General features: G+C 39.7%; 1 protein-coding gene across 1 annotated transcript in view; it reads left to right on the top strand.

Moving 5' to 3' along the window:
• INIP (INTS3 and NABP interacting protein) overlaps nucleotides 1-11,805 on the top strand; it is a 13,446-nt gene extending 1,641 nt beyond the window's left edge. The window contains exons 3-5 of the mRNA XM_010294592.1: nucleotides 6,037-6,139; nucleotides 8,693-8,783; nucleotides 11,388-11,805. Of these exons, the coding sequence (XP_010292894.1) occupies nucleotides 6,037-6,139; nucleotides 8,693-8,783; nucleotides 11,388-11,483 (290 nt within the window). The 3' untranslated portion in view covers nucleotides 11,484-11,805. The remainder of the gene's footprint in view (nucleotides 1-6,036; nucleotides 6,140-8,692; nucleotides 8,784-11,387) is intronic.
• The last annotated feature ends 769 nt before the right edge of the window (nucleotides 11,806-12,574 follow it).

The following is a 12,574-nucleotide window of genomic DNA, read 5'->3' on the forward strand; positions in this document are numbered from 1 at the left end:
GCTTTCAAAACAAATACAGAAGAAATGTTTTGGTCCAAAAGACAGATTTTACTTGCTACTTGACAGAAAGAAGGTAGGCTTTGGAACACTCACTGAGCTTTTGTAAAATCTTGAAAGAGGAGTACTGCAGATTGCAGATAGTTGTCTTTGCAAATTTTAACTCTAAGAAGTTCTTGGTATGCAATGGTAAAACTTGCTTTATTCTGTGATTACCAGGTCAGCATCATTGCAAGGAATAGAATGCTGTCATAGAAAGTTAAAAGCTACTTTTTCTTAAATATGTGAATTTACTGAGAAGTAGGATGGGATTTTAGTGCCAGCTTGCCTTTGCTTCCTTCCAAATTCCAAAGGCTGATAATTTAATAAAGCTTTGGAATCTGCTTTTATACGTTGAGATACCTTTTAGTGACTCACTAAAGGAACTGTTTAATTATCATATGAAAACTATTTGCACTAAGCAGGCAAGAAACATATCAAGTTTAAACACCCAAATGAGCCTATAAATAATGTACCTAGGAAAATTAGAAAGGAACAGGTAAATATGAGGAACAGTTCAAGGCTTCTATGTGTTTTTCTTGGATAGATGCAGTGTAGTAGTGAAAATGATTGAGACAGATACTGCATTTTCAGCTTGCTATATGGTACATGTATTGGTGCCATTCAAGCAATGCATTCTCTCATTTCCTTCTTTGTGGACAAAATGAGTAGGGGTTTACTGAAACACTCGCTGGAAGGGTTATGAATGGTAGCACTTAGAACTGTAAGGATAAATTAAACATTGGCCTTCTACAGAGGTGGACTGTGTTCATAGTTTTTTGTACAGAGTTGTTTCTTTCTCATTAATCAGCACTGGCTATTTTCTGAGGAGTTAATAGGAGTTTTCTGCTAATTGCAGACTTGGACTACAAAGGTTAAGATTTTGTGGACTGGACTTCCTTTAATTCATTGTCCTTTTAGGAAAGCACTCTTTTGATTAGAATTTCAAAGGTGAGGAGCTGCATATGAGTGCAGAAAAACCAAACAGAATTGAATTAAGCCTTACTTCAGGCTGTTAGTACCACACGGAACTGATTGTGTGAGACTGATTACAGCATTTAAAAGAAATGGAAAAGCTTTTAGTGTGCTGTGTATTGTCCACAAGATGAGCTCATAGACGCAAGTGGTACCTTTTGGTGGTGGTGGTGGTGGTAGTAGGTAAATCAGCTTCTAAATTACAGAAATTACTTTCATGTGCTTGGTAATACACTGCTTCTGCAGCAATACTTCACAGTACTTACACAACATGCATTAATAAGGCTGCTCTTGTAATGCTTTTGCTGGTGCACAGCAAGGCCAGAGCACACGTTGTGTGTTACTAAATGAAAGACTCCATGTGTGAGTTGTCCTAGAGGAAGCTCTCTGAGATGAGAGAAATGTGTCTGTGCTCAGGCAGGAACTCTCCTTTAGGTCCCCACAGGTGGAAGAAGTAAAGGTCCTGCTTTGGACAGGGCTGAACTTTTCTGTAAAGAAGAGTGCTGGTACATTGGAAGAGCCAAGCTCTTGAAATATGTACAGAATTCTAAGCTTCAGGCTGTTAGCAATTCTAAAAGGTCTCTTCCTGTCCTGGAAGTTGTTTATCCTTTTGGCCTCAAGGTATGTGAGCGCATTCATGTAACAGTCTCAGCAGCTAGATTTAGAATTCTGTTCACTGAGCCTGTGTTAAAAAGGAAGGTTGTGCTGTTCTGTGTTGAATTATGTCATCATCTACATACTTTGCTGCTCTGCATCCGAGTTTGATCTTGTGGAAGCATAGTACTTGAGAGCTGTAGGATTTTTCTCTCTTTCTGGAGAATTTTGTGGCCATAAAGCAGTCAATGACTTACATTCAGCTATGCATGTAGCTGTTTTCTGTAGGGACAGACATACAGATTTTTTTAGTAATTCAAGTTAATTTACTGAAATACTAAACATCTTTTCTTTCACTGTCACACAGCATATATGAAAGCATATCTGAACATAAATTGTTACGGAAAAGTATTGATGTGCAGCAGACTATTAGATGATGTTTTGTGATGCCAGTAGCCATAAGCAGAAAAGGAATTCAAAATACAGTTACTCCATCCTTTTCCCCCAGCATTGTATGTTTAATAAGTTTAAGAGATTGCTGCCTCACTTCATGAAGGCTACCATTTATGAAAGCATGTGCTTCAGTAAAGAAATTGCTGTGAAATGCTTTCTGAATTGAGCAGGCAGAACAGTGTGCAGTGACAGTGCTCTTCAATGTACAGAGCTCAGAGTAGACATCCAGCTTAGAAACCATTTTTCCAAGTAGTGTATCTTGAACACAAAGTGGCAGAGGGCTCTTTTGTGCTGTTACACATCTGTGGACAAATAATAAATAATGTGTATTAGGAACAATTTATATGTACTGTGAATTTGAAGCAACCAACGGATCAGGGAAAATATGAGATGAAAAGCAAGAACTTTAAAGTAGATAAAGGTAATACTGTTTCTTGCCATGCAGAGTTAGCTAGTAGAACTAACTGACATAGATACCGGTGAGGTAGGGTGGTAGGATTAGGTGTTAGGATTAAGTTAAAGACTGGAGTTTGCTGTGAGCTCTTAAAGCTACCAGTATCACTGAGCAAGGCTTCAGCTTTCTCTTAATTTTCTGCTTTTTGTAGGCAAAACATCAGTGCAAGTAAACTTCCAACTCCTGCACAGAGCACATAATGCAGTGCTTTATGTCAGAAATAGAGGTGTCAGAAAGAACAGGTTTAAATTTTATATGTCCTGAGTCTGCTACCTTAGCGAGTAATCTGAGAATCCAGGTGCTCAGTTTGATATCTGACACTGCCGTTAATCTATTTAGCTGCCTTGAACAGGTCATTGTGTGTCATGACTCTTGTGTCTGCAGAGCAGACACGAATGTTAATGAACTGCAATATTCCTGAACTGTTCAAATTCAAAATAGTAGTGCAACTCAGCCCAGTTAAGGGAAGTCTAAACTTAAACTTTATTAAGAAGTTGCTGTGTTTGAAAATCTACACTTCCTTTAACAGATGAGAATCTGAGAATCTGGTCTCTACTACAGATGGCTTTTTTTTTTCATGTCCGCATTTCCAGCACTAGAAAACAGAACAGACATCAAATCTACAGATGAAAAATTACTTCTTTATAATTGAAGGAGGAAACTTCTGTAGGTGTTTCAAGTTGATCTTTATGGAAGCACTTTGGGGTCCTGGGCAGGGAAGAATCTAAATGGAAGTCTCGCTTTTGTATTGCCAGATACGATGAATTATTTTGTAAGAATGCCAAATTTTCTCTATATGGTGGATTTCTAATGTCCCGCCCCTCCGTTGTCAACTTTTAAATGAATAGGTTTTACTTTGCACTTTAGAAAAATTTAAAATACCTGTAGGAACCTCACATTGCTCAGCTGAGGAGCATGAACATGTACGTCTTGGATGTCGTCCTCCATTTTCTCAAGTAGGCTTTTTTCTACTTACTGTTAACAAACTTTTTTAAACAAATTAATTGTTCAGTACAGCAGGTTGCTGATGGACACTGTCTGAATTCTAGAGCAAAATACTATTTTGTTTTTTCTTTTTCAAACCTTTGTTAGTAGTAGAGGAATAGGAAAAGGAAGAAAAAATACTTGGCTTTCTTCTGAATCCCTCTAGAGTTTTTGCCATATGATACTAAAGCAAGACTCGTACTGAAATGGAAGATGGTGATAATCCTGCACAGTTTCTGATCACAGTTTAAAACCAGTGTTTAACATTTTATTCTTACACGTCTCAAGCCTTTCTGAATCATACCATCTGCTTCATGATAAATGTAAGCATATTTAGTCTTTATAAGTTGCTGTCAGCTAAAAAGTATTAAAAAGTAGTCTCGTTTTTCTTGCCTCAATCACCATATCATCTAAATTCCAAGCATGTATTTAGATTTACACATCTCAGGATAAACAAGTGCTAGCAGAAGGCTGCTGAGTAACATGTCAAGTATTAAGCTTTTTGGCTGAAAACTCCGTAGCATGAGCATACAGAGATGACAACTTTAGCTCAGACCCTCTTAGAGATACTTTAGTCATCCTATTACAGCATTGTCTTCAGAATTTACAAGAAAGTAAAGTCTGGGCTAACTGAACTCCGAAATGTTGAATCTTAGCTTGTTGGCAAGATCTCTCAGCCTTTCTATCTCCTAGAGCACACATTCAGCTGTGTTTTAATGTTTCAAACTCATTTCAAGTGCAGGGTGTTCAAAAAAAGATAGTGTATAATACCTAAAGAGCAGAGAAACATTGAAGACCGGAATTAATACACTTAGAAAACAGAGTTTAAGTGGAACTAATGCCACATGGGAAGGAGAGTTTAACAGATGGGAAAATAGCAATTAATTAAATTTAATTTTAAAATCTGTTAACAAATGTAAAGATGATAAAAATGTAAAAATGTATGTGTAAAAATGATAAGATTATTATGGGAGATCTTGCATAAAACCATAGTGAAATGTAATCAAATGACTGCTTGTTTTGAGAGCTCTGACACGAGGCTTAGAGGTGCGTATGTTAGGCATAGTAAAAGCAAAAGGCGAGGGTTTGATAGCAAGGCAATACAGATGCAAATTATTATTTAGAGTTGAAGCTTTCTAGCTGATAATTGTCTCCTTCACTGAGCCATGCTGATGAAAAGAATACTGGATTATATAATGGAGCAGCAACAGAAGCTCTCAAAGGGAATGAACTTTGCATGCAGCTACTGAAAATAAATTTGATGTCATTTTACCTTGACATGCTAATACTCTCCTTAAGAGTTACCCTGTCTGGCCTTCCAAAGAGCTTGTGGGCTACCATTTTTTTAATGTTATTACTAAAACCTAGCAATCAGGATGAGAGCAGGGGCACAACACACAGCAGTTCCCAATGGAAATTACTTTGACTTTTTGTATGAAGGAAATAAAGGAGATAACTTGACTTTTACATCTTTTTTTTCCAGTGTAGTGGCTTGATATTTATAGAATAGCAGCAAATTAGAGATTAAAAAAAGTGTATATTCTTGACATGAAGAATGCCCGTAGTGTCAGAGGTCTGTAAGAGTCAGCTCTGTATCTGTTCTCCTCGCTTGTGCTGTACAAGCATACAGGGTGACAGCAGGGACTTCTGCATCTGTTTCTTTTGGTGGCCACAGTGAGATCCTTTACCATATACGAGTCCTGTGTAAGTGTAGCAGTGTTGCCACATTTTCATTTGGAAGGCAACTTTGAAAATACACGAGTGGCAGTTACTTAAGACATTTTCTAAATTCCCATAGTCACTCTACTTCCTGACCGCTTCTCTAGTGTACAAGGTCTCTTTGGGAGAATGATGTACAAAGCAAGTAAAGGCCCCATGCTTGTACTTGTGTCCAGACAGTTTAATTTTGCTTCCCTGTTCCAGCATTGTGGTCATACTCAGAATAAGGGTAGTGTGTATATGGGACGTGTATGTTAAAACTAAAACTTTTCTGCATAGATTGAATAAAAGATTGTAACTTTCTGTATAAGCACATGTGCAAGCTTAGTGGTCATCTCATTTTTTCCTGTTACATCTGTAAAATTTGTATAACAGTTTGAGTTCACTCACATGAGAGATTAGGCCCTGTGAGTATATTACGCCATTGTTACCATTGAGTTGTACATTCAGTGACTGCATTTTAAATCCAGAACCTGGTAAGTTCACTTTTTTTTTTGAAAGGCGAGTATTTGATCATGTACCTTGTTTATGGCTCCAGAGCTGGCTTGGGAAGGGGTAGGATCTACTTTGAGATAGAAAACCCTGTATTTTAAAATGTATTAATATGTATGATAGGTTAAGGAAGCTATTTCATGTTGTAAAATGGAAAAAGGAAAAATGAAACCTATTTATTAATAACCTTTCAGATGGGTGCAAAGCTTTGAAGATTAGTGTATTCATCATAATGTCATATTGTACAGAGACTTTTAATTCCACAAGGTTAGAGTTGGGCCACAGAAATCAAGTAAATCTCTCTAATACTTTTCTGTCATTCCCACCAGGTTTCCAGAATAAAAATAGGGTTGCAATCCTGGCAGAACTAGACAAGGAGAAGAGAAAGTTACTTATGCAAAACCAGTCTTCCACAAATCACCCTGGAGCCAGGTATTTTACATTCTTAGACCTGTTTGGACATCACTGATTACATCAAAGGAAAAAAAATAGCAAGTGAGCTGTAAACATACATAAACACTTATCAGAAGTGTTTTCTGACCATCTTCAATAACCAATCAGAGAGACCTTGCACTTCAGGAACATATTAGTATTTGAAATTGTTTACAGACCCTGAATTTTGGCTTGCATAATTTCCATTTGAGAAGGAGAGAAGCGGATATGCTTACTCGACTGTATTAAAGTCTACTTTAAAGAAGAATCAGGGAGCAGGCACTGAGAAAGCGTTTAATTATTAAGCTAAAATACCCTTAGGAATGGAAGTAACAGACCATTAGGTTCAGGATACTGTGTCTTTAGAGAAGAACAGTTATGGCAAGGAGTGAGTTATCTTTGAAACTCCTTGTGTGCAAGACAAAGCCAGTTTATGTTACTGCAAATGATCTTGTAAAAGATGCTGTGTTGTAAGGATGATTCTACACCGTAAGGTGTAATAATCTAATCTGAGTTTAAGAGTTGTCACTGGGATTTTTCCCACTTAAGACAAAAAGATTAGATTTCTTTCACAAGTCGGTAGCTAGAAAATCACACACTGGTTTATGTGGAGAAATTGAGATAATTGAACATTTGGGTTAGCATGAAGTGAGTGCAGTGCCATATTCTAGACACACTGTTATGTGCAGTATCTGTACAAGAGTCAAATACACTTGAGTACAGTCTGAGTGCTGCCTATGTCTTTTTTCCAAGCTGATTCTAGGTCACCTTTAATTCCTTCATACTGTCAAAAAGCATGCAGAATATTTGAAATCGCTGGAGTTACATCTCTGAGTGACTTTGTGTACAGTTATTATTCAAGCAAAGTTATTGATTAGAGAAGAAAATAGAAATGTCATACTGTTATGTACACCCCCTGACTCGGGGCAACAGTGTTTCCATACTTCATTGGAAGTCTGGCAGAGTTTCAGGGAGTGCTTGTTTGCTTGCTTTTTTCCTTATGGAAAATTAACACTATATGCTATTGAGTAGAATCAGAATTTACTAATTTTGAAGGGGGGCATGCGGGGGACTTAAAGCAGCATGCAAACTCTCTGCTTTGGCATGGTGGGCTGATGTGTGGTTTTTTGAGAAGCTGACAGATCTGTGGCCCAGATGTTGTGCCACACATGCCAGGGTTTTGGACCCCAGAGTTGTCAGAAATGAGACCATAGAAGTTCTGCAAACTTGACAGAAAAGATCTTGATGTACCTAAAACCCAATAGTGGCATGGCCAGCGTAAGGGTGAAAGGGTTAATTGATTTCTGGCCGTGGCATTATGGAAATCCTCTATCCAAGAAGAGAATACCTCCCTTGAAAAGGGTCGCCTTATGATGACACCTTATAATTACGTACAGAAATCATACTGAAAAGTTAGAGGGTACGGAATTAAATGCAAAATAAATACCTTCAAAATAACTGAAAATAGTATGTTTAAAATAAACAGTAGTACTTTTCTCCATTGGTGAAGGTTATCTTAATATTTGTCATAAAATCTCTTCAGAGGATTGTTACTTAGCTTTCATTATGCATTTAGGTGTAGATTTGGCTAAAGTTCTTTTCGTGAGCATGGCTGCTTTTGAAAAACTGATCTAAATCAGCTGTTGACATTGGAGCTGCTGGGAAAGGTCAGTTGATGAGTTTGCTTGTTGTCCTTCGTACTTTTGTCTCTGTGACTGAGAAGAGCTGGGCTTTCAGCACCAGTCTTCAGAGACAATTTCAGAGGTAGTTGTGAGTTGCCTTGCGATACAGCTCTAATGGCAGTCCTCACTGATTTCTATCTCAGGGATGGCAGATCATGTTACTTAATACAGAGTTGGGGAAAAATATTCTGCTTTTTATTCTTTTTTGGTTAACAATGTGGACAAGCCTTAAGAGATAAAAGCCAAGAAAACCTATTTGGAAATTTTGATTTGAAACCTAATGTATGCTGCCCTGAGCTAGATAAGCAAAATCAGTTTAGGTAGTGTAAGCTATCATCAGAGGATCATTATTTCAGTTATGTCAGTAGGAAGCTCCTTTACCATAAGCACTTATCTGCTGCCCACCTGCTGAAGAACTGAAGACTGCAGAGCTCTTGTTAGTGCTTCTGTTTATCACAGTTGTTTAGAACAGTCACTGGGTGACTGAGTAGTGGTGATAACACAAAGCTGTTGTTTTAAAAATTGCTGACATTGTATAATGTTGCACCCTAGTGGTTGCACTGACTTCAGTGGGACTCCAGCCATGAGTGAAATCCACAAAAGGCTTCAGGACCGTGAGTCTTCTGGGTTTATTTTGGCATCAGTTCTTTATGCTAGGTCAAATGATACAGCTATGGTCACTCTGTTTTCCTTTTCTCTCTAATGTTATCAAATAGTAATTCCAAACAATAGTTAACAATTGTCAAGTTGTGAGTCTATTTGACGATTTATTTAATCGTGAGCTGTGGAAGTCATAGGGTCTATGGCTGGAATGATAAGGACACATTTCTTTTCTGCAGTATGTATCATACCATCTTGGGTTTTTTTGCAGCATTGCACTTGCAAGATCACCGCTGAACAAGGATTTCCGTGATCATGCTGAGCAACAGCACATCGCAGCACAGCAGAAGGCTGCACTGCAGGTAAGCTGGTAGTCAGATAGAGTTAACTTGGCACTGTTTTAGATGTGCATCCCTCCAAAGAGCAGTCCTGCACCTAGGGAGGATGAAAAGCCCCTTTTAGAGGTTAGGTTCCGTACATTTCTGTATTTGTCACAAATGAAGAATCCTGGTCTGTGTTGGGACCAGTACTCTTTAGTATCTTCATCAGTGACATAGACAATGGAATCGAGTGCGCCCTCAGCAAGTTTGCAGACAACGCCAAGCTGAGTGGTGCAGTTGACACGCCTGAGGGACCTGGACAAGCTCTCGAGGAATGGGCCAGTGTGGACCTCATGAGGTTCAACAAGGCCAAGTGCAGGGTCCTGCACCTGGGTTGGGGCAACCCCTGGTGTTAGTACAGTCTGGAGGATGAAGGGACTGGGAGCGGCCCTGCCAAGAAGGACTTGGGGGTACGGGTGGATGAAAAGCTGGACAGCAGCTGGCAAGGTGTGCTCGCAGTGCAGAAGGCCAACCGTCTCCTGGGCTGCATCCAAAGCAGCGTGGCCAGCAAGTCGAGGGAGGGGATTCTGGCCCTGTACTGCCCTCTAGTGATATCCTGTTGGAGCAGGGCCAGAGGCGGCCACAAAAATGATCCAAGGGATGGAAAACCTCTGAGGAGAGGCTGAGAGAGTTGGAGTTCTTGAGCCTGGAGAAGAGAAGACTCCGGGGAGACCTTATTGCATCCTTCCAGTACTTAAAGGGGGCTTGTAAGAAAAATGAGGACAGACTTTTTAGCAGGGCCTCTTGCAACCAAACAAGGGTTAATGGTTTTAAACTAAAAGACGGCAGATTCAGTCTAGATCTAAGTCAGAAATTTTTCCCAATGAGGGTGATGAGACACTGGCACAGGTTGCCCAGAGAGGTGGTAGATGCCCCATCCCTGTCAATCCCTGGACGGGGCTCTGAGCAACCTGATCTCGTTGAATGTGTCCCTGTTCATTGCAGGGGATCGGACTAGATGACCTTTAAAGGTCTCTTCCAACCCAAAGATTCTATGATTCTGTGAAGTTTCTTTTGTTACGATGAAAGCTTAAATCTATCAGCTTATTATCCCTCAATATCATTGTAAGAATGTAGCCTACAGTATCACCACAGCTGTTTTGTACATCTTGGTCAAGAGTCAGTTTCATCATACTTCTGAATGCCTCATGAAGTGTAGGGAGAACTATCCACATGTTTTTTGTTGAACCTGAGTAGATGCCAAGTAAATACAGGGGTGAAAGATTTGGAACACGTGTTTGTACATTTACAGACTTCTATTTGCTGCTATTTTCTTCATGTCAGGTGAGGCTGATTTTGGTGTTGGAAGTTGGAAATTGAGCAGGAAAGCAGCACATGGCTGCCACCTGCCTTCCTGGCACTCTGGACTCTTACGTCACTGATTTGGCAGAGGGCACAGGAATGGGAAAAAATGTTGAGATGCAAACTAGCAACCCTGTTCATGTATCCTATGCCTTGCTGTGTTTGTATTGCCCAGTAAAGGCCCCAGATTGCTTCTCCTGAAATGAATGGGAGCAGAAGTGAGTTCTGGCTGGTGTGCTGTGTTGATCACAGAACATCATAGGCTGGAAAGATCCTCTGGAGGTTTTTAGTCCAGTGGCCTGCTCAAAGAATGGCTAACAGCAGTGCTATAACACATTGGTCAGGGCATGGTCCTATCAAGTTTTTAAGCTCTCCAGGAATGGACTTCTCACAGCCTTTCGTGGCTCCGAGTGTCTCTGTCGTCTTTATTGTCACTGGGTATCTGAAAACAGCTTAAGATCTCCCCTCAGCTTTATCTTCTTACAAGAAACCCAGTCTTTTCACCATCCCCTTGGACACTGAGAGTTCCAGCCCAGCCCCCAGCCATCTCTTTGGGTCTGTGTTGGACTCCCTCCAGTTCGCATCTCAAAACAAACACAGTATTGCAAATGCAGCCTCATGGGTAATGTCCATTGGTCTGCCGGCTGTGCTGTTGCTGGTAGCCTTTATCACTGCAAGGGCACATGGCTGGTTCAGGCTAAATTTGATATCACTAGGGCTTTTCACTCCTGGTGGAAGGAAGGAAGATGTAGGCTGTCTAGCTTACTGGAGTCCAGTCTTTGAACTGGGAAGGACTTTACAAAGGTTGTCCAGAGATGTATGCAGCAGCTGCCCTCCTTAGGTGAACAAGCACATTTACATCACATGAGCAGAAGGCTGGTGTCTCATGTTGTACAGGAGTGTGTCTGGTCATGTGTCATTTGTACATGCAGCCTCTGGTTGTGTGATGCTACTGGCAGCTACACCTCTGGGAGCTGTCACATACCAAGACCTGTAAGTTGATTATAGATGGGAGTGGAAGGGAGAGTGGTCAGGAGTTCATTACCACTCTCCCTACCTCCACGGGATTTACTGAGAAAGGAGCAGCAGGGAGTGGCCAAGTTAATTCCCTTGATGGGTCCTGTTCAGATGTGGCTGTTCTAAAATGCTGTTTCTGAATTTGACTACCAGAGTTGAAGAGCAGACTGGGACAAATAAATAATTAATGCTGCAGAAGCTGTAATGTCTTGAATTATGTCAGCACTGTGGGGAGTTACTCTTTAACAAATGTTTTTCTCTTTCTAGCACGCACACGCACATTCCTCAGGATACTTCATAACTCAAGACTCTGCATTTGGAAATCTTATTCTTCCTGTCTTACCTCGACTTGAGGCAGAATGAGGAATGTTGTTTCTCAGAACTGCAAGGTCTGCTTTTTGTCCATAGCAGGAACTGTCTGACCTTTTAATTTCTTTACTTATCTTAAAACCTATTTTTTTTTCTGGATTTTTGTGATTACCTTCTGGGAGTGTGAGCTCTAATGATGAAAAAGCAATGTTACTGAACAGTGTTTTTTTTATTCTGTATTTCTGTTCCTCTGTAAGGTCAAAGTCAGATGTAAGAATTCCTTGGTGTGTGAAATGCATAGCGCTTGCTCTTCCCTGTTTCTGTGCTTCCTTTAAATAAATGTCCAGACCAGAGTCATCAAGAGATGCATACTCTGTCAGCATTTGTGTTTCCTATTATTGTACATAGGCACTATATTTGACTCTCATTAAAGACAGAAGTTACTTTTGTCCATCAAAACAGACATGAATTTATCAAATGCATCAGTCAGGTTTTTTTTCCTGTATGCAGGAACATTGCTAGTGTACTGTTTGCTGTTGTAGTATCATCTGGTCTCAAATCCCTAGATACAGTGTGCCTGCCTCTTATTTTGTTTTGTGAAATATGAAAATGAATTGAAGTGGGGGAAAAGCAGTTGTTTCAAACAGTGTTTTAAAAGGCAGCATAAAAGCAGTTTAAAAGGTCATATTTTTCTAGTCATACCTTTTTCAATACTTAGTGTGTTTCATTTTGTTTGCTTTTTTCCTTGCTCTTTTTATCTGTGGTAACCAATTCCATGTCCATACTGAAAGGAAATCTGTTGATCTTAGGGTAAATTATTTTGGAATTGTGATCATGCTACCAGGATAAAGTAACTTAAAGTGAAAAGTAGTCCTTATATAGATGTTCTTGTATCTCCACAGCCTTACAAATACAATCATACTAGTACATTTATTGCTTTGCCTATGGAGGCAAGTTTTAGAAAACAAAAAAAACCCAAAGAACTTAAGTGAGAACCAGAAATCAGAAATCATCTGTTAAATTGGTGCCCATTTGAAGCAGCTCTGTCCTTAGCAGAAACTTAGCTGTGCCATGAGGTTTCCAGGGTTGTAGTCTACAGATTTCTTTAGTGACTTTTAGGGAATCCTGTTTCCATCTGCAGGAGA

Source organism: Phaethon lepturus, unplaced genomic scaffold (assembly GCF_000687285.1).
Source record: "Phaethon lepturus isolate BGI_N335 unplaced genomic scaffold, ASM68728v1 scaffold41509, whole genome shotgun sequence".
In the NCBI taxonomy this organism is placed as follows: Eukaryota; Metazoa; Chordata; class Aves; order Phaethontiformes; family Phaethontidae; genus Phaethon; species Phaethon lepturus.